The sequence below is a fragment of the Lepidochelys olivacea genome (genome assembly GCF_965140295.1).
Source record: "Lepidochelys olivacea isolate rLepOli2 genome assembly, chromosome: 8".
Lineage (NCBI taxonomy): Eukaryota > Metazoa > Chordata > Testudines > Cheloniidae > Lepidochelys > Lepidochelys olivacea.
The window spans coordinates 78,582,377-78,607,883 of record NC_140418.1 but is presented as its reverse complement, the minus strand read 5'-3'; the positions used below and the strand labels follow the sequence as shown (position 1 = coordinate 78,607,883).

The window sequence follows — 25,507 nt, the reverse complement described above, 5'->3', positions numbered from 1 at the left end:
ATCCTGGCCCCACTGATGTCAAAGGGAGTTCTGCCATTGAATTCAATGGGGCTAGGTTTTCACCCAATATTCTTATTCAATATTATTATTTAAAAAAACCTGCCACTGTTTAATTCTGGATTCCACATGCAACATTCTGGACCCACACTCCTTAGACACTCTACAGAGCTGTTGAAATAAATCTTATAATGAATGCACAATACTGTAAAATATCTAAAAATCTCCCAAAATGGAAACTTGAAATCCTGCATGGCAATACTGTCCATCCTGAAGCAACGTTTTCTTATACAAAAAAATTGGGTCAGATTTTTTAAAAATGTAACTTGTTGACTGGACTGTGTTTCCATCCTACCTCAATTCCTTTCGGGCCTGGGGCCCCCGGAGGCCCTCGGTCACCTAGAAGTCCCTAAATAACAAGACAACCAAAATGAGATTTTATATCTATCAATAAGCCTGTTTGTCTGGTTTCTTTCCTCTTACAATCATGCAGTGAATGAGAGGCTGAAAGCTGAGGAAGGAGACATCATTATCTGCTATTGTTCATTTCCCTTAGAAAGCCAGGAGAAAATCTGCCCTAATTCTAACATCTGCTGTAACGCTATAGTATCTAACGAAGTTTAACTACATCGACATTTCTAAGATTCAGACTATTTTCATTTACTTTTTGAAGGAGGAGGAGGATAAAAGTAACTGATGTTCGCAAGAGAACAGTTTATTTTTGTTACACAACATTAGTTTGAATTTGATGGGTTACTTAAAGAGGAACTGAGAAATCCCCTGTAAATCCAGGTTTTGGGTAATATTTAGGGTAATATTTGGTGATAATGAAAACTGACATATTAAAACTATTCTTCTCTCCACCAAACTCCTCATTTTATGTAGTTATTTCCCGAGGTCCAACACAATCCCACTTACACTACCAAAGCAGATCAGTAAATCCATCTTTTCTTATTCTTTGGTGGGATTACGATTGCTGTCAGAACACAAGCATTACGGAAATAGCTGTACAAAGTTTAGACTTTTACATTTTTACCCAGCTGCAAGCCACTTCCGAGCATTGACTCTGAAGGCAACTAGCCATGATTGAATTTGTAACAAAATCTTGGTGAGTAGCATAAGACAGAACGAAATAAAACTAAGCTTTGCTGTGTGTGTGACTCGGCACTGCTTTGGCAAGGGTGATATCCTGTCATGTCTCTAAACTTTATTTTCAGTGTTGTCCTGACAACTTAATTTTCAGTGTAGAAAATAACTTTGGAGACTGAAGACCTCTATTTATCCACACAAGAGGTACACCTTGGTAGTGGCATCACATATAATCTTCCTACACTGCCAAACCTATGGACCCAAATTCTGATCAGTTAGAGAGGGAGTTTACAAAGATTCAACCCTCAGCCAATATGTCGAGAATGCCTACTGAGACGTCAAATGTAATCCTGGCATTTGTTCTGTGGATTGGGAAGTGATTTGAGGGTATCAAATCATTTAGAACTGCCGCCAGATAGCAATGATATTCAGCCATTACAAACCTTGGCAGGATTATATCCAGTGTCCTAGAAGTGAAGGACATATCCCATTGCCAACCCTGAGTCATCACATCCTCTTACAGCAACATTTGTAAAACTCCACTACTCAGACTGAGGAACTAATGGTGTTTCAGAGACCTTGGTTATCCAAGTTATAATGGTAGTAACTGGAATAAGCACTCAACCCGGCTTTATGACAAAAAAGGTCTACGTAAATATATTATTATTATATGAGGAAAGCCAGGCTTACTTATATCAGGTAAAGCAACAAGAACAAAAAATCATCTCTTATGAAAGAGATCATTAGCCTCTGAAGAAATATTGGATGGAAAAGCTCCAACTCTCAGCGTTATTAAATTTATGAAATTTAGACTGAAGGTGCACACATTTGTCCAGCAGCTGCCTGCCAGCTTAGCACACAAAGCAACACTTCATAGAAAATGTATCGGGCCATCTCAAAATACCGAGTCTTATTAAAGTTCCCATCATTTGATTTTATCTGGAATAAAGTACGATGGAGAACTGCAGCTGGAGAGCATCTCTCTGGCAAAAGCAACAGCAAGACACTTACTCCATAAATAATACTGATCTTTAGTCGGCGAAGAAAAGTATTTCCTTAGAAAACAGAACTGTTATTTTACTATGCAATATCAATAAATTAACAAATGCTAAGCTTTTCAGTGTCATTTAAACTCATACAATGGTGCAAATATTAGCAAATTTCTTAGTTACTGTGTGTGTTCCTAGACCGTACTTACTCAAATTTGTAAAGAACACCTCGGCCTTTAAAACTGATAATTAACTGCAGTTTCCATACCCACACTCTGAGGTTTCAGGCAATGAACAGAAAATGAAGGTAGTCTTTAGAGATGTGCCAGAATGTCTGGAAAGAATTCAGGGAGTCAGCAAATGGGGGTATCATGTATTTCCCATGTGTTCAGAACTTTCCATTCGACCCTCCCTTACAGGATTAATAGAACTCTTAATAGCCATTTATAGGAGGTATGCTACCCAAACAAAACATGAATGAGCAGAGGAAGGAAGCTCGCAACTATTTCCATGGTACAACATGTATTGCTAGAGAAACCATTATGATATTTATATAGTGAGCAGGTCTGCCTTACTTTTTACTCTGGCTCTTGTAACATGCAGCCAAAAGTATTTGCAAGAGTGACACAATGAACAAACAACAGAAAGATATTTCAGAACTTCCCAAACTAAAACACTCCTCTTTTTATTAGTTATTATGCAAGTGCCTCATTTTTATGAACATTGGATCAAGATCAATACCTTCTAAGATATTGCTTCCAAGATGAATAATGTGCTGTGGACCAAACTATGTAATGTATCTTTCGTGCATTATTCTAGGAGTTCATATTTGTTAATTACTGTAGTAATTTGGATAAAATGGCCATCCCAAAGTTCTACTGGTCTTCAGAGACAGGTATATCATGTTTGCATATCTTACACTCTATCATGATGGTTGGTTTCTCTTAAGCTAAAATATAAAGACTACGCCACCTTCCTGGCACTTTGTGCAGATTTTGTCTCTGAGGAAGCACAGAACAGAAGAATGAGGAAAAGAGCAGCTTGGTGAAAACAGTGTTCTAAAAATAAAGACTAAATGAGACTCTTCAAAACTGCAGTGAACACAAGACCACTGGGCATCCTAAAGGCAAACATTTCCAGTTTCATGTAGCCCTGCTCTCTAGGTATTAGGAGCAGTGCAAAGGCTATTCCACTTTGGTAACACTCCATCTCCAATGTTAGTCACCAATTCTCTTTGATTAGACCTGGCTGTCCAAGCTTTTTGTCTTTGCGAGCCAATGTGCTGGAGAGACCACAAAGTCTTGTATAGTTATGGAATTCTTGTTATATTAAATGAACTCTGGAATCTTAAATACTGCGGGCTATCTCTTAGCATTTCTGTTGGGATTTGAATGAAAGGAGATAGACTAGTATTGTATCTCTGAAACATAAATCCACTACTAATAGACCAAATTAACATTAACTTTGAACTGCATATACAGGGAAATAATATATATCACATCACTAAGAAGGGCTTTGAGCTCATTTACACTATAGATGCATTAGTTTGGATGTTTAAACTGAATCTGTATTTTCTAGATCTAATTTAATTCCACTTCTCTCATGTCCACTAATGCATAGGCCTGATGTCTCGTGGAAAGATCTTAGGTTCCCTGACAATTCATTAATCTTACAAAAATATAATAATGACCACCCAACAGTATTCATATTAAACAAGCATAAATGGTAACAAATTAACTCAGCCAGCCAACAAATCAGAGCAAAAGAAAAGCTCCTCTCTAGTCATCTTTGCCTCTGGAAACATAACCTCAACCTTTCCCCCAGCCCTGTAAAATAAATGGCTTTTGCAGCATGCCTAGAAGGTTATCATGTTTGGGGTGATGGATCAAGGCTATTTACACATTTGACAGATGTGGGAGGCAAGTGAGAGTCTGAGGTTGACCAGGTTTCCAGTAGTTGGAGTGACTGTGAGATCTGAATGAAGGGATAAAAGAAGACGGTGTTTGGTTTTGTATAATTCTTACTGTTTATTAGGATGTCAGTGTTTAAAGGATATTATGGCCAACCCAGGGAACATATGAGACTCAAGCAGACAAAACTTAAGGAAACGGCTGAAGCAATGAAGGGTAACAGAGATTTAGGTAGTATTTGCATAGAAACAATATGTAAGCTCATATTTTTAAAAGCAGATGGCTAAAGGGTTAGAAAAACACTAGTGTAACTCCACTATCTAAAACAGAGTTAAGTTTTGTCTACATAGGAAAGTTGAACAAGTATAACCTAATGAGTGAATTTAAACACATACAGTCAAACTAGCGCAAAGCCCTGTGTGGGCACTCTTATTCTGGTTTAAGAATGGCTTGTTTCAGTTCAGCAAAAAGTCAGTTGGGGACAGGTTTAAGCTAAATTGAAATAAAGTCACTCTTAAACCAAAATAACAGTGTCCATACAGGGGTTGCAGTAGTTTAACTAAACTGGAATCGAAACAAATTCAAGTTACACCGGTGCAAATTTCCTATGTAGACAAGACCTGTCTCCTGACTGTGAGAGGCAAGTCATGCTCAGTTCACAGTTCTTTGCTAATTTACGAGGCTGCAGTGTGACACCTATCCCCAGTCCATGGTTTTCTTTTGTATTTCTTCCCAAGAACCTTCTCTTCTCTTAGTATTGTCTCACTCTCAGTGCATTAATGACATTGCGATAAGGCTCTGTAAGTTCTTACCTTTGGACCTTCAGGGCCATTTAGTCCAGGTACACCAATATCTCCTGGAAAACCCTAAGGAGGAGAAGATAGGCAAGCTGTTCATAGCATAGGAATGTTTCCATTGTACAAAGTAAAAAAAAAAATTTTTTTTGTTTTGAATCTATTCATTTTAGAAATGTAACAAACCTGAATCACAGAAATCAAGACATGGATTTGTTTTATGAAATCCAAAACACTTTGAAGTCCAGTAAGCTGTTCTGAAAGAACTTGGCTTCATTAAACTCAATTTGACAGATGTCAGTATAGCTTTTATTTGTCTTGAACCCTTTTGTCCATTTGACAAGTTTTATTATTTAACTATAGACCCAGACTTGATCCCATTGAAATCCACAAAGGAACCTTGCTCCATCAGTTATGAATGTAAAAAAACTGTTTAAACCCCAGCACCTAATTGCTTGAGCCCCAGCACCTCTTTCATTACAAATTAAGCACTGGGCACCATGACACAGCAGCTGTCCAGCAGCCTTTGGGAAATGAGGTTGTGGTGTCTAATGCCAGCCCTGCTTGACGGACCCCCTGAAACTTGATCGCGGCCCCCTAGAGGGCCCCGGATCTCTGGTTGAGAACCACGGATTTAGACAATGAATTCGTAGTTGTACAACAAAAAAGTGGTTTATACTATTTTACAAGAGCTCTTTATACAGAGATGTTTTTTGACATTTTATATGAAAGTCACACAAGGGGCAGGAAAGTCCGATATAAATTTCCCACAGCCACCTTAACTCTGCTTCATTTTACAAAGGAAATGAACAACAAGTCTTTTAAACAAAGCTTGTGAGTTCTTCACTGCTTTAAAGTAGAACTGCAGGAACATGTTCAGCAGGAGATTAAAAACTGGCTGCAATCTGATAAACACAAATGCTGTCCATGGACTCTTTTGCCATTTACAAGTCCTGACTGATAAAATATAAAGGTGATGGGGGGTGTGACGCAGAAACCTAGATAAGCAGACAGACAGAGTTTAATTTATGAAATCCGATGAGACTGTAGTCCATATCAGTGTGGCTACAGGACAATGATGTTTAGTGGTATTCACTGAATTCTCAGGTGATCATTCCATTTTAGAACAAACTAGGCCCAAGCCAACTTAACTTTTTAAAATTGAACAAGATCAGACTTTTTCACACTGGTATTGCCATCTGTTCTCAAGTAGGAACTGCTGCTAGTACTGTGACACTGATACTTTATTCAGCACAGGATGCACTTATTCATCTGTCAAAATATTATTTGATTTTGTTGTTCCATTACTTTTCAAAGTTTAGCAAACTTGGCTCAGCTGAAAAGTAAGTATGATTATTGTTGTAGGAAATGGGTGGCATTGATCAGCTCCTACCCTGAATAAAATATCTATTATTGGATCTATAACTTGATATGCCGGACTCTGACAAAGGTCCCCTTAACCCTTACCACAGGTCATTTGGTTCTAAAGATAAATAGGATAATTTGTGAGTAGGAAAATCAAATATCTACAAATGAAAATTAAGAGTATCTGGTAGGCATCTTTCTGGTATTAATGAATTTACTACACGTTCACAACATCTTTTAAAAATATCCACAGCTTTATTTGCAATACCAAATTCTTTCAGAGATGGAAACAGCACTGCTCCCTGTTATTATTTATGTCTAAATGCATGTCATCATTGAAGTTTTGAACATTTTTTAGTTTCCCCAAGTACAAAAGAAACCTATGAAAAAGTCCTAAGAGTTGAAAAATATTCCCCCAAATAAGTAACTCAAAATACACCGAGTGGTTTTTATTAATCTTTCTGAAAATTATTCAGTATTAGCTGAGACTAAGCTATTACATTTCAACGCTAAAGGTAAATTACCAAATTCATTCTAAAGCAGAGGTAATGAAAGTGCAATCTCATCCTTAACCACATTACTGCTAGTGTAATAGTATAACAAAAGAGAATGAAATATATAGTACTTCTAGTCTTAGATGTTTGGGTTTTTCTGTGTTTACTTTTCATAAACTGCTTTTAATACGCTATAAATGAACTCAATCTGTGATGTTCACTTTTGTAACAAACCAGAAGTAAATGAGTAAATAAATCAGAAATCTAAAACATATGTTTGAGAATTATTGCTGTAACCTGTTTGTGACCCAGTTGGTTCTATGACCTTTAAAGAAACCTCTAAACTTTTAGCACTTGGATGCCGAGGGGCACAAGAACAAGCCCATTAGACAGAGTGACTGCCTGATTTACAATGAACTTTCAAAACAGAAGTTTCCGTACCAATCCTGACTCTGTACACTCTAATCTATACTAAAACATCAAAATTAATGTTTCCCTTCAAAATGGAGAAATGTTCACCAGAATAGTTGTGCAACAACACTGACATGCCTCAGATGGCACATATTATTTTATACATATGTGATAAATGCACTCGAATTGAATATTTAATATACATTATTTATATCACCCCAGATTTTTTAATTGTTCAGGTTAGAATCTAAAAAGCACATGATTACTCACTAAATTAAACTAACTAGGTCAATGCAACAATAGTTGCTATTTCACCTTTTCATACCTCTAAATGTTGCTGAATTTAGAGGCATTCAAGAATTTTAAAATGTAGTTCTTTATATCTCTCTAACTATATTGGAGGGAGGGAAGAGATTTTCAAATGCATAAATGCATAGTAACTGCTGACATGAATACAATTTCTTCTGGGTGATAAACAGCCCAGAAAATGCTGTGTTAACAAGGGTACTGGAAGAGCCATATTCCTTTTAGAAGCATTCTTACATTTTCTGTGCAGAAATCCTTCTAATTTATTTATTTACTTGGGTGTATACAAATGCTTCTAAGAGAAATTCTAAAAGCTGTATGATTAAGCTGTAAGTGTAGACAAGAGCAAACTGAAGCCAGCATTGGTTCAGCTAAACCAATCCTTGAAACTGTGCTATTTCCAGATGTCAACAAGGTGTGTGATGTGCCCAGGAACTACGGTGATGGGCACAGTAGGAATACATACAGTAACAATAATGGTACATCCAAATATTCACATATCTTCATTTTTATTTTAAAAAAAATTTCTTCTGTATCACAAAGTCTCCTTTTTCATCTTCTCCTGCTGAACACAATCTATAGGGAAAACATAGATACTATGACAGTCCTGGAAGACTGTTTTAAAGAAGTTTTCAAATTAATGCATGATTTACTAATGTAGCAGTAGGAAAGTGGTTAAACAATATTTATGACCAGTTTATCAGTAAGAACCTACATCCCTAATCTACACAAGCGTTGAGAAAACCTAACCCCACAAAAATATACAATGAATCTTAGAGCTGCATCTTGAAGCCCTTAATAAATCTTCACATTTTCAACAATGGAAGTTTTGCTGAGTAAAGACATCAGTATTAAATCCTATGGACTGGTACTGGGGAAACTATTTGAAGAAACAGATGAAATTCAGTGAGATTCCTGACTTAGAACTGTAAGAAATTATCACATAATGGCATGCACAGATTGGCTCATCAAGATATAGAGACTTATCTACTTTTGTTATGCTAAATAGGTACCTTGGTATTGGTCTTCAAATTCAAATTACAGGGGATCCAGTAATGTAATACCACAGGAATCTAGAATCTGTAAAATGTCCTCATTTAATTACATAAAATGGAAATTGGTCCTTTAATTTCTAATGTGGTTTACTGTTTTGATGGAGAGGAACAAACAGCATTGCTATTCATCAACACCAAACAGGACCAAGTTGAATTAAAAGAAATGAACAAGGCTGGAACTCTTAAATTGTCTTGACAATTTTTTTTTCCTTCCAAACTCTGAGCAATGTAACTGCACTCAGTATACTCCAACCTTCAGAATTTCTGTTTACCAAGAGTTATTCAGGAGTCCACCCTCCCATGTCTACTCCCAGAATAAAAAAAAAAATCCTTTTTTTAAAACACAACTGATAACCTAGGAGGTTTATGCGTAATTTCCAGATGAAATTCTTGTGTGCAAAATATGAACAGATATTTTGACACTTCCTAGGGAAATGTAAAAAGTAGAATATCTACTCTGCCAATAACCAGAAGCCAAACAGCTGTTAGGTTACAGAGTACTTCTGAAATTCTTTAACAGCCAAAGAGTGTTGGACCCCTTCCATCTTAGTCACATGAGTCCTGGGAAAGAACACAATTAGGTGGATTACTGATTTAGATGGAATTCCATGAGCACCGTAGGTAAAATTTTTGGATAAAGTCCTGAGAGTCATTTTATCAGGGAAGAAGACTGTAGCCACTCAGAAGGAAGCTTTCACAGAGAGATGTAGAAGGGGGTGTGATGCCTTAGGTTTAAATGGAAGCCCCGTAAGTACAGGAAGTACTAGGTGAAGGTCCCAAGAAGAAATGGGACCTTAATGGGTGTCTTCTCAACCCCTTTATGAATCTCAGAACCATCTGATGAGAGAAGACAGATTGGCCACTGACAGGTAGATGATATGCTGAGACTCCAACCAGGTGAATTCTCCCCGAGCTCAGAGAAACATTAAATCATTTCACTTGTAGCAGGTAACTCACAATCATAGGAATGACTTCGACTTCCTCCTCAGTGAGAGAATCTTGTCCACTTCACAAAGTAAGTATGTCTGGTGGAGTCTCCTCTGCTGACCAAAATAACCCTGAATGGAGAAGAGCAGGAATATGGGAGGCTAGACTTCTATCCAGGAGCCAGGCCTTGAAATGGGGAGACATGAGCCCCTTCAAACCGAAGATCCTACATTGTGGACTGGACTTAGCCTTGGGGAAGCCAGATCCCTGTAACCATGATAACCTGTGTACAACCATGGCTGTTGCCATTGTGTGAGAAGTGATGTTAACCACATCAAGGGCTGCTTGGAGACTCATTTTTGCTATCAGCCGCCCCTCTGTGATTGAGGTCACAAATTCTTCTCGGGAATCAGCCAGAATTTTACTGGTGAATGCAGCAATTTTCTCACAGAGACTAAAATGGTATCTTGACAGTAGGGCTTGATAATTCAGAAGAGAGAATTGTGAGCTGGCTGAGGAGTAGAATTTCCTTCCAAATAAATCTAACTTTTCTGGCTATTTCTCCTTTGGTGTTCTGTTTTGTCTAGCTTTCTTAATAGCTGCCATCACTGCTGGAGATGATGGGACTAGGTGGCTATAGAAATACTCAGGACCCTTGTGTTGAACCTGATATTTTCTGTTCACCTTGCAAGAGGTGGGGGACACCATTGCTGGGGTCTGCCATACCACTTGGGCAGGGTCCATTATGGCCTCCTTATGGGTAAGGCTATTTTCCCAGAGGACGGAGGTGGCAGGACATCAACCAATTTGTATGTGGACTCCTGGGCCTTTTCCATGGATATGTGCAGTGCCTCCATTACTGTTTTTAAAAGGAACCCTTTGAAACCCTTGGAACCCTTTGAAATCATCAAGTTAGGGACCCACTGCCAGGACAACTGCCTCATCTGGTGAGGACAACTGCCTCATCTGGTGAGGAATATGATAAGGTTCCCACTAGAGATGGCTCAAGCTGTGGGGGAGCCTCTTCTTCCGGTTCTGTCACTGGAAGCAGGGAGGGCTGTGGTGGTGTCATGGCCAGAGTGGCTGTGGCTGTGGATGCTGTGAGTACATAAAGACTATCCACATAGTTGCAAGCTTCACGAGATGACCAGGGACCCCAGTATCGCCATCTGCGGGTGGGATATGGTCCTGATGGCCATGGTTGTGAAAACCAGAGGATTTGAGAGTGGTGAGAGTCCCAGTACCCACTTCTGGAGTGGTCCCCAGTGCGCCTGCAAGAGATCAAGGACTGTGGCAGAGAGGCCAGAGCAGAGAAGGTGAATTGCTAATCCATCTCTTCTGACCTTAATGAAGAGTCAGGGAGTAGAAATATATTGGATCCACAGGCAGGGTCAAGGGTCTTGGCGTCATTTAAGGCAATGGCGACGGAGACTGTGCTATTGCCTGTGGGTCCAGAAACATTAGGGAAATGAAAATCCTGGCTCTTGAAGAACTGTTAAATCCCTAAATGCCGTGAATCCCATTGTGGCCATTATGGGATACTCAAACCACCCAGTGCTGGGAACTCTGCTGGTGTTGATGTTGGTGCCGAGCACTGTGATGCTAAACTCTGTGCCACAGGTAAGACTGTAGACTCCATCGGTGATATTGTCAGTGCTGAGTACCTTGCAAGGACCGGTCTCTGAAAGATGGTGCTGTGAACAGCAAGTAAGACAATAAAGTGTGCTGCAGGCACTTTGATTAAGTGCCAACTAAAAAGGAGCTGAGCATGATTTGTCCTTGTCTACACTTGCATCTAGGCCTGGTCTACACTAGGAGTTGAGGTCGAATTTAGCAGTGTTAAATCGATTTAACCCTGCACCCGTCCATACGATGAAGCCCTTTTTTCGACTTAAAGGGCTCTTAAAATCGATTTCCTTACTCCACTCCGACAAGGGGATTAGCGCTGAAATCGGCCTTGCTGGGTCAAATTTGGGGTACTGTGGACGCAATTAGATGGGTATTGGCCTCCAGGAGCTATCCCAGAGTGCTCCATTGTGACCGCTCTGGACAGCACTCTCAACTCAGCACTGGCCAGGAAGACAGGAAAAGGCCTGCAAACTTTTGAATTTCATTTCCTGTTTGGCCAGCATGGCAAGCTGCAGGTGAGTGGAGAGCTCATCAGCAGGGGTGACAATGTAGAGTTCATCAGCAGAGGTGACCATGATGGAGTCCCAGAATCGCAAAAGAGCTCCAGCATGGACCGAATAGAAGGTACAGGATCTGATCAGTGTATGGGGAGAGGAATCCATGCTATCAGAACTCCGTTCCAGTTTTCGAAATACCAAAACATTTGTCAAAATCTCCCAGGGCATGAAGGACAGAGGCTATAACAGGGACCCGAAGCAGTGCCACGTGAAACTTAAGGAGCTGAGGCAAGCCTACCAGAAAACCAGAGAGGCAAACGGCCGCTCCTGGTCAGAGCCCCAAACATGCCGCTTCTATGATGAGCTGCATGCCATTTTAGGGGGTTCAGCCACCACTACCCCAACCATGTTGTTTGACTCCTTCAATGGAGATGGAGGCAACACGGAAGCTGGTTTTGGGGACGAAGAAGATGATGATGATGGGGTTGTAGATAGCTCACAGCAAACAAGCGGAGAAACCAGTTTTCCCAACAGCCAGGAACTGTTTCTCACCCTGGACCTGGAGCCAGTACCCCCTGAACCCACCCGAGGCTGCCTCCCAGATCCGCCAGACGGAGAAGGGACCTCTGGTGAGTGTACCTTTTAAAATAGTATACATGGTTTAAAAGCAAGCATGTTTAATGATTAATTTACCCTGGTATTCGCGGCTCTCCTGGATGTACTCCCAAAGCCTTTGCAAAATGTTTCTGGGGAGGGCAACCTTATTCCGTCCACCACTGTCGGACACTTTACCACACCAGGCCAGTAGCACGTACTCGGGAATCATTGTAGAACAAAGCATTGCAGTGTATGTTTGCTGGCATTCAAACAACATCCGTTCTTTATCTCTCTGTGTTATCCTCAGGAGAGTGATATCATTCATGGTCACCTGGTTGAAATTGGGTGCTTTTCTTAACGAGACATTCAGAGGTGCCCGTTTCTGCTGGGCTGTTTGCCTGTGGCTGAACAGAAATGTTCCCCACTGTTAGCCATGGGGAGGGGCTAGGCACGCGGTGGGGGGAGGCAAAATGCGACCTTGTAACGAAAGCACATGTGCTATGTATGTAATGTTAACAGCAAGGTTTACCGTGAAAGAGTGTACACATTGTTCTATAAAATGTGTCTTTTTAAATACCGCTGTCCCTTTTTTTTTTTCTCCACCAGCTGCATGTGTTTCAAGGATCACAGGATCTGCTCCTTCTCAGAGGCTAGTGAAGATTAGAAGGCGAAAAAAACGCACTCGCGATGAAATGTTCTCTGAGCTCATGCTGTCCTCCCACACTGACAGAGCACAGATGAATGCATGGAGGCAAATAATGTCAGAGTGCAGGAAAGCACAAAATGACCGGGAGGAGAGGTGGCAGGCTGAAGAGAGTAAGTGGTGAGCTGAAGAGAGGGCTAAAAGCTGAAAGGTGGTGGCAGCGTGATGAGAGGAGGCAGGATTCAATGCTGAGGCTGCTGGAGGATCAAACTAATATGCTCCAGCATATGGTTGAGCTGCAGCAAAGGCAGCTGGAGCACAGACTGCCACTACAGCCCCTGTGTAACCAACCGCCCTCCTCCCCAAGTTCCACAGCCTCCTCACCCAGACGCCCAAGAACGCGGTGGGTGGGCCTCCGGCCAACCAGCCACTCCACCCCAGAGGATTGCCCAAGCAACAGAAGGCTGGCATTCAATAAGTTTTAAAGTTTTAAATTTTAAAGTGCTGTGTGGCCCTGTCCTTCCCTCCTCCACCACCCCTCCCGGGCTACCTTGGCACTTATTCCCCTATTTGTCTGATGAATTAATAAAGAATGCATGAATGTGAAGCAACAATTACTTTATTGCCTCTGCAAGCAGTGATCGAAGGGAGGAGGGGAGGGTGGTTAGCGTACAGGGAAGTAGAGTGAACCAGGGGCGGGGGGTTCATCAAGGAGAAACAAACAGAACTTTCACACCGTAGCCTGGCCAGTCATGAAACTGTTTTTTAAAGCTTCTCTGATGCGCACCGCGCCCTCCTGTGCTCTTCTAACCACCCTGGTGTCTGGCTGTGCATAACCAGCGGCCAGGTGATTTGCCTCAACCTCCCACCCCACCATAAACATCTCCCCCTTACTCTCACAGATATTGTGGAGCGCACAGCAAGCAGTAATAACCGTGGGAATATTGGTTTCGCTGAGGTCTAACCGAGTCAGTAAACTGCACCAGCGTGCTTTTAAACATCCAAATACACACTCTACCACCATTCTGCACTTCCTCAGCCTGTAGTTGAACAGCTCCTGACTACTGTCCAGGCTGCCTGTGTATGGCTTCATGAGCCATGGCATTAAGGTGTAGGCTGGGTCCCCAAGGATAACTATAGGCATTTCAACATCCCCAACGGTTATTTTCTGGTCTGGGAATAAAGTTCCTTCCTGCAGCTTTTGAAACAGACCAGAGTTCCTGAAAATGCGAGCGTCATGCACCTTTCCCGGCCATCCCACGTTGATGTTGGTGAAACGTCCCCTGTGATCCACCAGTGCTTGCAGCACTATTGAAAAGAACAACTTTCGGTTTATACACTCGCTGCCTTGGTGCTCTGGTGCCAAGATAAGGATATGGGTTCCATCTGTGGCCCCACCACAGTTAGGGAATCCCATTGCAGCAAAGCCATCCACTATGACCTGCACATTTCCCAGAGTCACTACCTTTGATAGCAGCAGCTCAGTGATTGCGTTGGCTACTTGGATTACAGCAGTCCCCACAGTAGATTTGCCCACTCCAAATTGATTCCCGACTGACCGGTAGCTGTCTGGCATCGCAAGCTTCCACAGGGCTATTGCAACTCGCTTCTCAACTGTGAGGGCTGCTCTCATCTCGGTATTCTTGCACCTCAGGGCAGGGGAAAGCAAGTCACAAAGTTCCATGAAAGTGTGCTTATGCATGCGAAAGTTTCGCAGCCACTGGGAATCGTCCCAGACCTGCAACACTATGCGGTCCCACCAGTCTGTGCTTTCAGAAAAATGTGCTCTCATCTCTGAGACTTCATAGGCTGGATGATGGCAATCAATTACCTAGCTTGATGAAATACTGGAAAAATCCCAAGCCTTCCTTTCCACAGAGAAGACAAAACAATTTTCCTCCACACTTATGGAGAAAATGACCCTTTCAGGAAGGGCCAACTTAGACTTATTTCCAAGATCATGGCAACTTTTGTAAGTTGTAATGTTCCCATACTTGAAAAGCTATTGGCTAGGTGAGGCTTGACCTCATCTCCCGTGATGCAGCATGGTCTCATGGTCTCTCAGGTTCAACCACCCAGGTGCATCATAAGAATCTCACAACCATGGTATATCATGTGAAATAGAGGAGAATGGGGGCATGAGACACCTGAATTACAACTCCCACAAGGCAGACAGAAAGAGAAACAGAATATTTTCACATTAACAAACAGTGATTTTGGGGACCTTTTTATTTTACAAGAAACAAAAGCACAGAACCAACCTCTACAAATGTTTTGACCTTTTGTCCTGATTTGGGATGAAAACAAATATCAAATATTGGAATTTCTTATGGGATAGAAATTTCAATTTTTGACCAGCCCTAGTTTGTGTATTTTAAGTTCCCAGGACTAGGTTCTAAGGGCCAAATCCTGAGGCCCCATTTCAGTATTCATTCATTGTTTATTTAGGCAAACTCCTACTGAAGTAAATTAAAGTTTGCCTGGGTAAAGGCTGAATGTAAACTGAGTAATGACATCACAATTTGACTCTATAATTGTGAATTTTGAACATTAGGACATGGACTGTTCTTAGCTCCTGAACTTCATTGTCTGCATAATCTCAAAATATCATGTGATGAGGTGAAACGTGCATTGAAGACAACGCTTTCTCCCTTTTAGAGCTAACAATTCAAAGCAGTCAGTGATTCACTTGCAAAAGATTTGGATTTTGTTACTGTTCGCTATTATGCAAATGTGCCCCTTTTCTTTGTAATTCTGTAGCCCCAAGGATAAAACGTATAACAGCTGACTCCCATATGTGTACCTTCCTGAGAGAAGAAGCTAACAAGCTCAGACCAAAATAATGCAAAAATGAAATAAATGTTCTACTGAAGATAATGACTAATGCTCCCTTTGCTCCAGATGAAATCTATTTGTAATACTTGAAGCAGATCTTAAGCCACATCTGAAGGAAACAATAAACTCTGCTTTAAGAGCCTATTTTGGGGATCAATTAAAATAGGCTCGTGGCACAAGATTAACCTACAAATAAAATATTATTAATGCATTTGGAAACCTCTTAAAACTCATTTTAGTTTCATGCATGTTAAGAGTGACATCTCACCTACTCAATCCTGTTATAGCTATTATGCAAAAAATATGTGTTGTGTGTTAACACACACTGCTATACAAAGGCTTGCAATTAGTTTTGTGAGTAAAACAAATGTCTAGAAAAGGGAACTTTTACATGAACCATTTTAAGAGACATGAAGAGGCTGGAAAATATGTCAACTCTTCAATGGCTCAAAAAACACACTACGGTAAAGGGCCTGCTAAAAATATCTTCTGCCCTCTTAGCAGTAAATACCCTGGAATGCAGTGGATACTGGTTCAGTGGAAGCATACCCAGAAGAAAGGTTGGCCTGATGGTGCACAGTTCCCAGACTGAAAAAATGCACTTCCTAGCCAAGGGTCCTGGAGCCACCCAGAAAGTGAATGAATATGAGACCCTCTATTCTTCCCCCACCCCAACACACACACTTGTCTCTTATTCTCAGAAACTTTAAGCCACCCACTCATGGCCCTAAAGCAATCAGGAGTTACTAAAACTCTAATCTGAAATAACTCTGTTGCACAGCTGGAGAGGAAAGACAGATTTGGTGAGTTATTTGAGGCTGGACTGCATATAAAAAGCAAAAATCTGGGTGGGTGTGTGTGAGGCCTCGTGGGTCTGTTCCTGCTCTTGCACACACTATGATAAATATTGATTACAGTGGAGGAATTGCCTGATTTACAACAGTTTACATGAGAGAAGAATCAGCGACTGTACAGGGGTGCTGGAACAATTTGTATGCTGGGGGAGCTGGGAGCCATTGAACCAAACTGTAAACTCTGGATATGATGAAAGCCAGAAGGTGCTGCCGCAACCCCAGCACATCTAGTTTCAGCACCTGTGGGGCTGTATCACCCCAACTTCTATATCTCACATCTGTCCCAGCTGTGGTTTAAGTCTGAGAATAGATGTGTTCAGAAATCTCAACCATGTGAAAAAGAGCAGAGACCAGTGTGGGCTGGAACCAGTCTTTACAGGACCTCTTAGAGACTATGTCTACACTGCAGCTGGGAGGTATGTTTCTCAGGGCAGATAGACAGATTCATGCTGGCTCTGCTCAAGCTCATATGCTAAAAATAGCAGTGTGGATGTTGCTGCATGGGTGACAGCTTGGGCTAGCTACCTGAGTCCAAGGCCACCCAACTCCCTGGGTCTGAGCTCAGGAGGTTAGCTCATGCCACCGCCTGTGCTGCCATGTCCACACTGCTATTTGTAGTGCACAAACTTGAGAGGAGCGGGCACGACTCTGTCTGCCAGCATTGGGAATCACACCTCCCAGGTGCAGTGTAGACATACTGTTAGGGGAGGGGGCATGACATGTCTGAACACTCCAATAATGCAGTGGAAGCAGTAAAAGCGCTCCTCCTTCACATGCCAGCTAGCTTTCTTTGAATCTTTGAGAAAAAATGCTACCTGAGATGTACTGGCAGAGCATAGCAGGGAGATCTGCACTGCTACTGCCCATACTGTATGTTTATGGTCTAGTTACGTCAAAATAACAACTTGCCAGGGAATTCAAGTCACTTTTAAAAACAAAAATAAGATGGGAAAAATAAAACACAATCCTCATTTTTAAGCAGGGTTATCCTAATTTTTAAGCAGGGTTTTTGTTTTGTTTTGTTTTTTTGCCTTCTACTTGGCATTCACATTCCTCTAAAGATTGTGGAATACAGCTTTCCCGCCCTTATTTGCATCTCATATTTCACCATATGGTGACCATGTTTATAAGTGTTCATAGTACAGACAAAGCTCATTTTATCTCACTTCAACCTGACCGGCATAAGAAAGGCTCAGGGATGCATAACTCTGGAGTGTTAAACGTGGTATTTGTTCAGTCAAATTTTCAAAGACAAACACTTGGTCATTCCACAGTGTTGTTTTGTTGGATCATATTAAAGAAGTTCTGTATTAAAATCACAAATGAGTTTGATTCCCCAGAGTTTAAATTCCAGGGTATTACTAATTAAGAGGTCTCTTGGTTTTTGGTACTGTTTCTCTCCCTCTATGTGTGAAACCTGCAAGCTGCTAATTGTGTTAGTACATTCTAAGACAGAGTCTGTTCTCAAAGCAATTCACAGAGAGAGAGACTCAAAGCAATACTCTAACAACAGAAACAGCACCCAGAGACTCCCCGCCCTTTTGTTGTATTAACAATTGTGATTAAAATAGAGATAGAGGATGTATGTGGATGGATGCTTGGTGTGGATAATAACTGAATGATCAGGGAGGTGCCAGCCTAAGAATCCAGTGTCCATCGGCTGAAGAAGGCGTCAAGTGGAAATAACCAGAGGCCCCCCCCCCCCCCCCCCCCCCGGAGGGCAGACTGGAATCCACCCAACAGCCTCAAGAATGGGAGAACCAAAGAACAAGATAACATCTTGGAGCCGTCAGGAATGTGCTATCTGCTGATTGATTCAGCAACAGCATGATGAAGCAATTCCCATAGACTGGCATAGGAAGAAATTCATATAAAAATAGACTCTAAAAAGTGAGAACTTTGGGGTCTGATTCTGCAAACCAACTTCCAGGAGCATCAGATGAGCATCTGACAAGGCCCTGCTCCCTCCTCATGTCCAGGCCACCTGGCCAGTGGCTTGGCATGAGCAACTCTAAGGCTGGTAACTATGATAACAACCTTGCAGAACCTGTGTGTGTGGGTGTGTATGTGTGTGTTTGTGTGAATGAATGTGTGAATAAATATGAGATTGAATGGAATGTTATAGCTATAACTAACTGCTTACTATGATTCTTTCTATATTCACAATAAATGTGGTATTTTGCCTTTTTCCCTTTAATAAGATCCTGCTGGTTTTTATTTTATTGGTACAACAGTTTACATAACAAGACAAAGATTTTCTTCTGAGGGCTCTGTTCCCCCTGAGCAACAGGAAATGCTTGCTTGCTTGGTCACTAATCCTGTTAACAATGCGTCTAGAGCATGACATGGTATACAATATCATGCAGGTATGCATTCTTTTGCATCAAAAGAACTGCTACTATCAAGAGAGGAACTCAAATCCATGACATACTCTATTAATAACATTATATTGAACAAACCAATTCCCTTCTTTAAACAACATAAATCATGTTCAAAAAGGATTAATTTCGTGCAATAAGCAGTCTCTTAATTTAGCATTTTCCCCTACTTTAAGGTGAGATTTCCTTGAACATCACTATGTAAAAAATGGCATCTTCCTACCCAGCAGATCTGGTCCCTCTGTATTTCTACGTACTTAAGGGACAATCTTTGTACCACTTTTATATCCTATTAAAACTGCAAAGCCAAAACAGCTATGTGAGGTTGGTTTTTTTCTACCTTGCATATCATCTACAGATTTTAAAAAAATAATCCAAATGCAGGGACAAATTCTATCTTTATTCACATCTGCACAACTCTACTGAAAACAAGAGTTGCATGGGCATAACTGAAGGCAGAATTTGGTCTATAGAATCTTTACTACTGGCGATGTAGCATGAAACAGAAAGAATCTATCTGGACTTGCATATTTTAGGCTCACTTTGCAGGACTGGCATTTAGAAAAACAACTTTTTCTTGTAAACTCAACATTTTTGTCCAGAGTCCCTGAGAAGGATGGTCAACATGGAACCTCACAATGCAATTTTTAGAGTTACTTTTCAGGGATAACCTCATTTTAAAGAAATAAAAGGGTAAAAGAGCCTTCAAGTATAAAATGCAAACTTTTATACAATTTCAGTAAGGAAATTTTAACTAAAATTAAACTTCTGAGGAATCTATTTACACAAAATTTCAGTGGTATAGAAAGGTCTGATAAAGCATATGTTAAAACCTTATCGTTTCTGCAAAGTGAGGAAGACTGTGTCCCCATATAATACATGATTGAAATTCTACTTATATCTTTGCTACTTTTAGAGAGTTATTTTTAACACACATACACACAATGTGCTATTGTGATCTCTAATGTGATACCACCAGGTGTTTTACATCCCATATTAGGTTTTGCATTAAAAATTAAAAAGGAAAACACTAATATTAATTTAAAAATTTAAATGTATTATAGGCAGAGCAGGTACTATCACCTGTTAAGGTTGCCTTATATCCCCATTATAAGACCCCGTTTTTGATTGTTTATAACTTTGCTGAATTTTAGCTGTCCAGGCTGACATTTTAGATGCCAGATGTTTGTTTGTTTTTTAATTTCAACAAAAACGGTTCAACTGTGTCTGAGAATGAGGCTAGTGAAAAATACATTGTTTTGCCCATGTTAAAAAATCCTGGTGACTTTTTCTTTGAAAAGACCACCTTCACAATGCTTTGAAGCAGAGGGCTCAAATTGGTAGGGGTGGGACCTTCTGTCAGGGAAGTGCATTTTGACATACCTGTGAAAATCTGCCCAAATTTAGCCTAGTTACAATTCTTTGAAAAATTGCTTGCTCATTACTTTTAGTAGGTAAAATCTCTGAAGATTCCCTCCTTATCGTGCAAGCTTGAGCTCTTCCAGCTCCTATCGGGACCAGATTGTTCATATGCTACCTCCACAGAGTGACTGAGTGCGCTCTACCCCTTCATGGTTCCGATATTTGACCCTTACTTCAATGGGACTTCTCATGTAAATGAAGCTACTAATAGTCACAGGTCTCATATTAGGGCTAGAAGCTAACTGCAGCATCTCAGATAGCACTATGTAAAAACTGAAAGCAAATGCTAACTTTTAAAGACAGCCTCTGTACAGTTATGAAAAACTAAGTTAATATGTTCTTAAAATACACTTTCAGTTTATAATTGTAAATGTATTATTTAAGTTGACAATGGTCATTTAATAAACGTTATCATCATTAGCAAGTTTAGCGTATTTTACAAATATGCACATATATTAAAGATTATAAAGATTTTTGAATAAATCTGTTGGAAAAAGTTAGCTGGTTAAGAAAATAATCTGAATTGTTGCTTTCTTCTGTCCAGAAAATGGCGTGGCTTTCCGGTGTAGTCTGAAACATTCAGTCTACATGTTGTGACTCAAGATGCAAATGCCAAAAACACCCAGATGTAATATCTCAAAGATTTAGCTGGATTCCATGTAAACTTCCAGAATATGAAGCAGTTCTAAATCAACTGCTATGCCAAAGTTAAAATTTTAACAATATATCCAGACTGTCCAATGTATATGCTTTGCAGTCCTCTCAACTACATGTGCTCTGCCCCAAGAGATAAACATAAATATACAACCAGTCTTGAAAAATTTTGAACATAAACATGCTGCAGAGTTCATATATGGAAATATGGATTTAAGAATCGCATGTGCTTCATCCTAGCTGCAATGCACAACTGGAATCAACTGAGAACTGTTCACAGCCATACATGTGAATGGTGCACATCCAGGAGCATTAAAGGTACAATGTGTGTTAATCCTGTGTATTAAAGTTATTGTCCAATAACACCTTATCATATAAAAAAACATGAACTAATCCATTTTTAAAGGACATGATTAAAAACCACTTTCTACCATAAGACTAAACCTTTGAACTGACCGACCACACATTTGCCTTCTAATTTTTGTTTTGTGTTCAAAGCACAATTAACATTAAATGTTTCATTTACATCTTTCAAGCAATTTCTTACCTCAGGCCCAGGAGGACCAGATGGTCCCTGGGGTCCAGGATCTCCGATTTTTCCCTAAAAAAAAAAATCCAAAAATTATAACTTAGATAGCAAATTAAAGCTTTACAAGAAGCAGATTTGTATTAGATTTTTGAAACAACTTAAAAACATCAATATATATATAATGAAAAAATATCTCTTAAACCTGTGTGCATATTATACACACAAACACAGGAAGGGAATATGAGGGTTACAAAACTAAGTTGATATAGATACTTTCAATAGGTTTATTTGCCCATCCCTGCACCATTAAAATCAATGGGAGTTTTGCCATTGGTAGCAGGATCTGGTCCAACTACACATCTTGGTGGTTCCGCTACACAAGATTTACACATACATTTTTTTAAACTGCATGACCGTATTTTTCTAAATCTTGATCTCCTTTCCCCCATTTCTTTCCCTCTGTTGTTGCTGTCGCTGAATGCAGTGTAAGTGAGCTGTAGCTCACGAAAGCTTATGCTCAAATAAATTGGTTAATCTCTAAGGTGCCACAAGTACTCCTTTTCTTTTTTCTAAAATTTAGGGCCTTCTTCCTATAAATGTGTTTAATGTTACTGAGGTTTGCAAAGTTAAGCATGTGTTTGCTTCCAATACTTTAATTTAACAAAGCACTTAAGCATCTGATTATTTTAAGTTATTCAGCAAAAAGCACATGCTTAACTTTAAATTTAATGGGACTACCCTCACTGCATAAAGTTAAGCATGTGTGCATAAGTCTTTTTGCAAGACCAAGACTCTACTTTATGAGTTCCCCCAGGTAAGGAAAAGTGCTGTTTTTTTTTTTTTTTTTTTTATTGCTCTGTAAATTGCCTACCACGTTATGGGTGCTAAATAGCAACACCATCATCACGGTTCAAACTGTGCATAGGAAAGCTCCAACTCCACTGACAAGTTCTAGTGACATATTAAGTGGGCTGGTTGTGTTTGCCACTATGAATTATGCAGCAAGTCAGTCTGGCCATGGCAAAAAAAAGAGCAAAAGTCTCAAATTTTTGGTAATGAGAATTCCAAGACCCAACTGTTGCATTATTACAGTCAAAATATCCCTTCTTCTACTGCTTAAACCATTTTAAGTGCTGTCCCTTGCCCCCCCACCACAATCCTGCAGCATCAGCAGTGCAAAAAGGCAGGTAAAAGACTGGCAATACTACATCCTCTTCCGTGTTGCTTCCTTGTCACAGGGTCTTCAAAGACAGAAGGAGCAGTGGTATGGCAGAGTTGTCTAAAAGCAACTGACAAGCACACAGGCTTAATCATAAGCCAGCAGAACGTCTAAGAATGAATTCAAGCCTTACTTTATTTGTATCTTGGGGTAAGTGATTTATTATTATGGTGATGATTAAGTGAGCCCTAAATATCCAAGGGACCTTCTACACTCCATGGGAAATCTGAACTACCAGATTAATGACTGAGCAGCAAAATGCCCTCCTCTGGACCAGAACCTGTTCTCAGTTACACCAGTGGTATAACTCTCTTGACTCCAACGGTGTTAACTCCCAATTTACACCAACGCTAGTGAAATCAGAATTGTTCCCCAAAGCATTTGGATTGGCTGAATGACACAAACAAGTATCAATCCTCGTGACACATACTGATGTAACCAGAGTAAACAAAATAAGTGTTCAAACCTACAGGAGGCCCTGGCTTTCCTCTGATTCCTGATGGTCCTGGCAAACCAACAGAACCCTTAAGAAAAAAAAAAGCTGTTAAATATTGTTGTTGAAAATTATTTATAACATTGCACGTAGTAAAAAACTCATTATACTTTCCCACTTGTGCAAAATTAATTAAATATCAGCTCAACACTCAGACCAAATTTCAAATCCATTGAGCAGGATCTGAATCAAACTCTTACATTCATGTTACAGCAAAATAATTCAGTTAGTTTATGCTATTTTAATTAGTTGCACGGCAACAACAACAACAACATATCAGTTTAGAATTTTTATAAAAACAAATCCCTTGGGTAATTTAGGAGTTATGGATTAGCTACCAGAGATTCCATTACTCAAAGAGGAGCGAAAAGCTTGTTTATTAACTATTTTCATTTTATCCAGGGGCATCATATGGGCTGTCTGATAACACAGTTTTGCCGGGCTGCTGACCACAATTTTCAGGTTTTTTGGGTCAATAAAACTGTAGGCTCCACTCCAGGGTGCTTCTTGGCTTCTGTTGCAAATGACCTGTATAACAAGCTCTCAGTAAGTTTTGGTGGGAATTAGACTGCTCTGTCCTCCCTTTTCTTACAGCATGTTTTCTGACACGCATAAGTGCACTCATGGCAGCCAGAATTTGGCCCATACATTTTACATGCCTCTGATCATTATTTTCACAAAGAAATTAATTAAAATAATGGTACAGAAAATAAAATAATGCTGGGGTATTCAACTGATATCGCCGAATTCTATTTGATTGTAAAGTACTTGCTGCAACTTAAAAAAAGAAAAGGCCATTGGGATTATTAGACCAGAAGATATGTCAAAAAAGTGCTGTCCTAATTTACCTTGTCTCCTGGATATCCCAGCTCTCCCAGCTCTCCTGCAATGCCTTGTTCACCCTAAACAACATATTATTTTAAACAGACATATATATGCAGCTTAAATGGTGTATTTTTCAGATTCACAAAAGCAGAAAGACTTAAATCAATGTTCAGTATTTAAAACTATAACATGGTTTTTTGAAGAACAGTGCACGGTGTACCGCTGTAGGACCCAATCCTGCAAACATGACTAACACAGCGCTTGACAGCACTATTCATGGTAGTCAGCACTATGCCCAGTAATGTTTGTAGAATCACACCCTCAGTTTGCAATAGCTTGATAAAAAGAAAACAAAAGAGGAAAAAAATGAAAAAGGGGGCTTTGCAAAACAGATGTGAGAAAGACTGTCTAAATGTAATATATCTCTATGAGAATGGAAATATTTAGATCACCTTATCACCTTTCATTCCAGGCTGCCCCATACTCCCTGGAAGACCCTATTAAAAATTAAAAAACAAACAAATAATGTTTGACTATTATTTGAAAAATAGTCAAGGCAATTGGCAAATGGTAATGTGAGTTCTGCTTAATGCCATACCAGAGGCCCAGGAATTCCAGAAGGTCCACTTGGTCCCACAGGCCCAACAACACCCTAAACAACAGAAAATAAGATGCATTAAACTTTTACTTACAGGGGGACTGCTTCCTGAATGATTCAGGGAACTGGAAATGCTACAAAGTATCTTTTGCTTCTATGTTATTGGTTGCGTTCCAGCCCAGATTGGCAGTGACTGAAAGTGTTTTCGTCTGTTTGGAGATGCAAATCCAGGTACTCATGGACAAGTATCCAGATCACAAAACCTCCACCATTACTGGCATCCTCTATCTCAGCAGAAGCACCATGAACTAAACTACCCTCTCATTCCTAAATGTCATGCACCCAGAAAAGGATAGATGCATATCTGGCGGGGCAGTGTGAGAAAGCTTGCACTCGTATTGTAACTGTATAGTCTGTACCTGTTCGGTACATAAACATAAAAACTTCAGTCCATGCTGGGACTGCCAAATCCAGCCCTTTTCTGTCAGCACCAAATTTGATTTAAATTAATTAGTCTGCTTTGAAACGTGACTCTTGTAAAGGAATCTCAGTGATTTCCATATCAAGTACACCCAATATACAAATGAAAAGATGCATTTTCCCTAAGTACCAGCTGTGCACATTTAGCCTAAACTCAAGCAGCCAAGCTGGGTTCTTTCATTCCCATGCATCTTCACCAGTAAATAAAGGTTAACTATATCAGATTAATTACTATACTACTCCTCCAGGTGATTTAAACTTGCACTTCCACTACTAGCTGCTGCAAGAGAAGAAACAGAGAAAAAACTAAAGGTAAAACTAAAAGAATCAACAGTGATATTCATGCATGATGGTTAGATGAACATGAGAAATGATCTGATAATGGCTACAATCATCAATACAGAGAAAAACGCTTTTCTGCTTCCCGCCATTGATTCTACAATTTGAAAAGAAAACAGCAAAATGGTGTGTCCCAGTTGCTGTAGATGCCATCCTAGAATGCAAAGAAAAGTATGAG

At 40.1% G+C, this 25,507-nt stretch overlaps 1 protein-coding gene across 2 annotated transcripts in view; it reads right to left on the bottom strand.

The window, feature by feature from the left end:
- COL24A1 (collagen type XXIV alpha 1 chain) overlaps nucleotides 1-25,507 on the bottom strand; it is a 242,558-nt gene that overhangs the window by 121,570 nt on the left and 95,481 nt on the right. For both annotated transcript variants that reach the window (XR_014712726.1, XM_084637175.1), the window contains exons 15-21: nucleotides 24,511-24,564; nucleotides 24,365-24,409; nucleotides 23,936-23,989; nucleotides 23,065-23,118; nucleotides 21,394-21,447; nucleotides 4,798-4,851; nucleotides 353-406 (exon numbers count right to left, since the gene is read on the bottom strand). Coding sequence is in view for 1 of the 2 variants with exons in the window: in XM_084637175.1 (XP_084493301.1) it covers nucleotides 353-406; nucleotides 4,798-4,851; nucleotides 21,394-21,447; nucleotides 23,065-23,118; nucleotides 23,936-23,989; nucleotides 24,365-24,409; nucleotides 24,511-24,564 (369 nt within the window). In the remaining variant the exon portion in view is untranslated. The remainder of the gene's footprint in view (nucleotides 1-352; nucleotides 407-4,797; nucleotides 4,852-21,393; nucleotides 21,448-23,064; nucleotides 23,119-23,935; nucleotides 23,990-24,364; nucleotides 24,410-24,510; nucleotides 24,565-25,507) is intronic.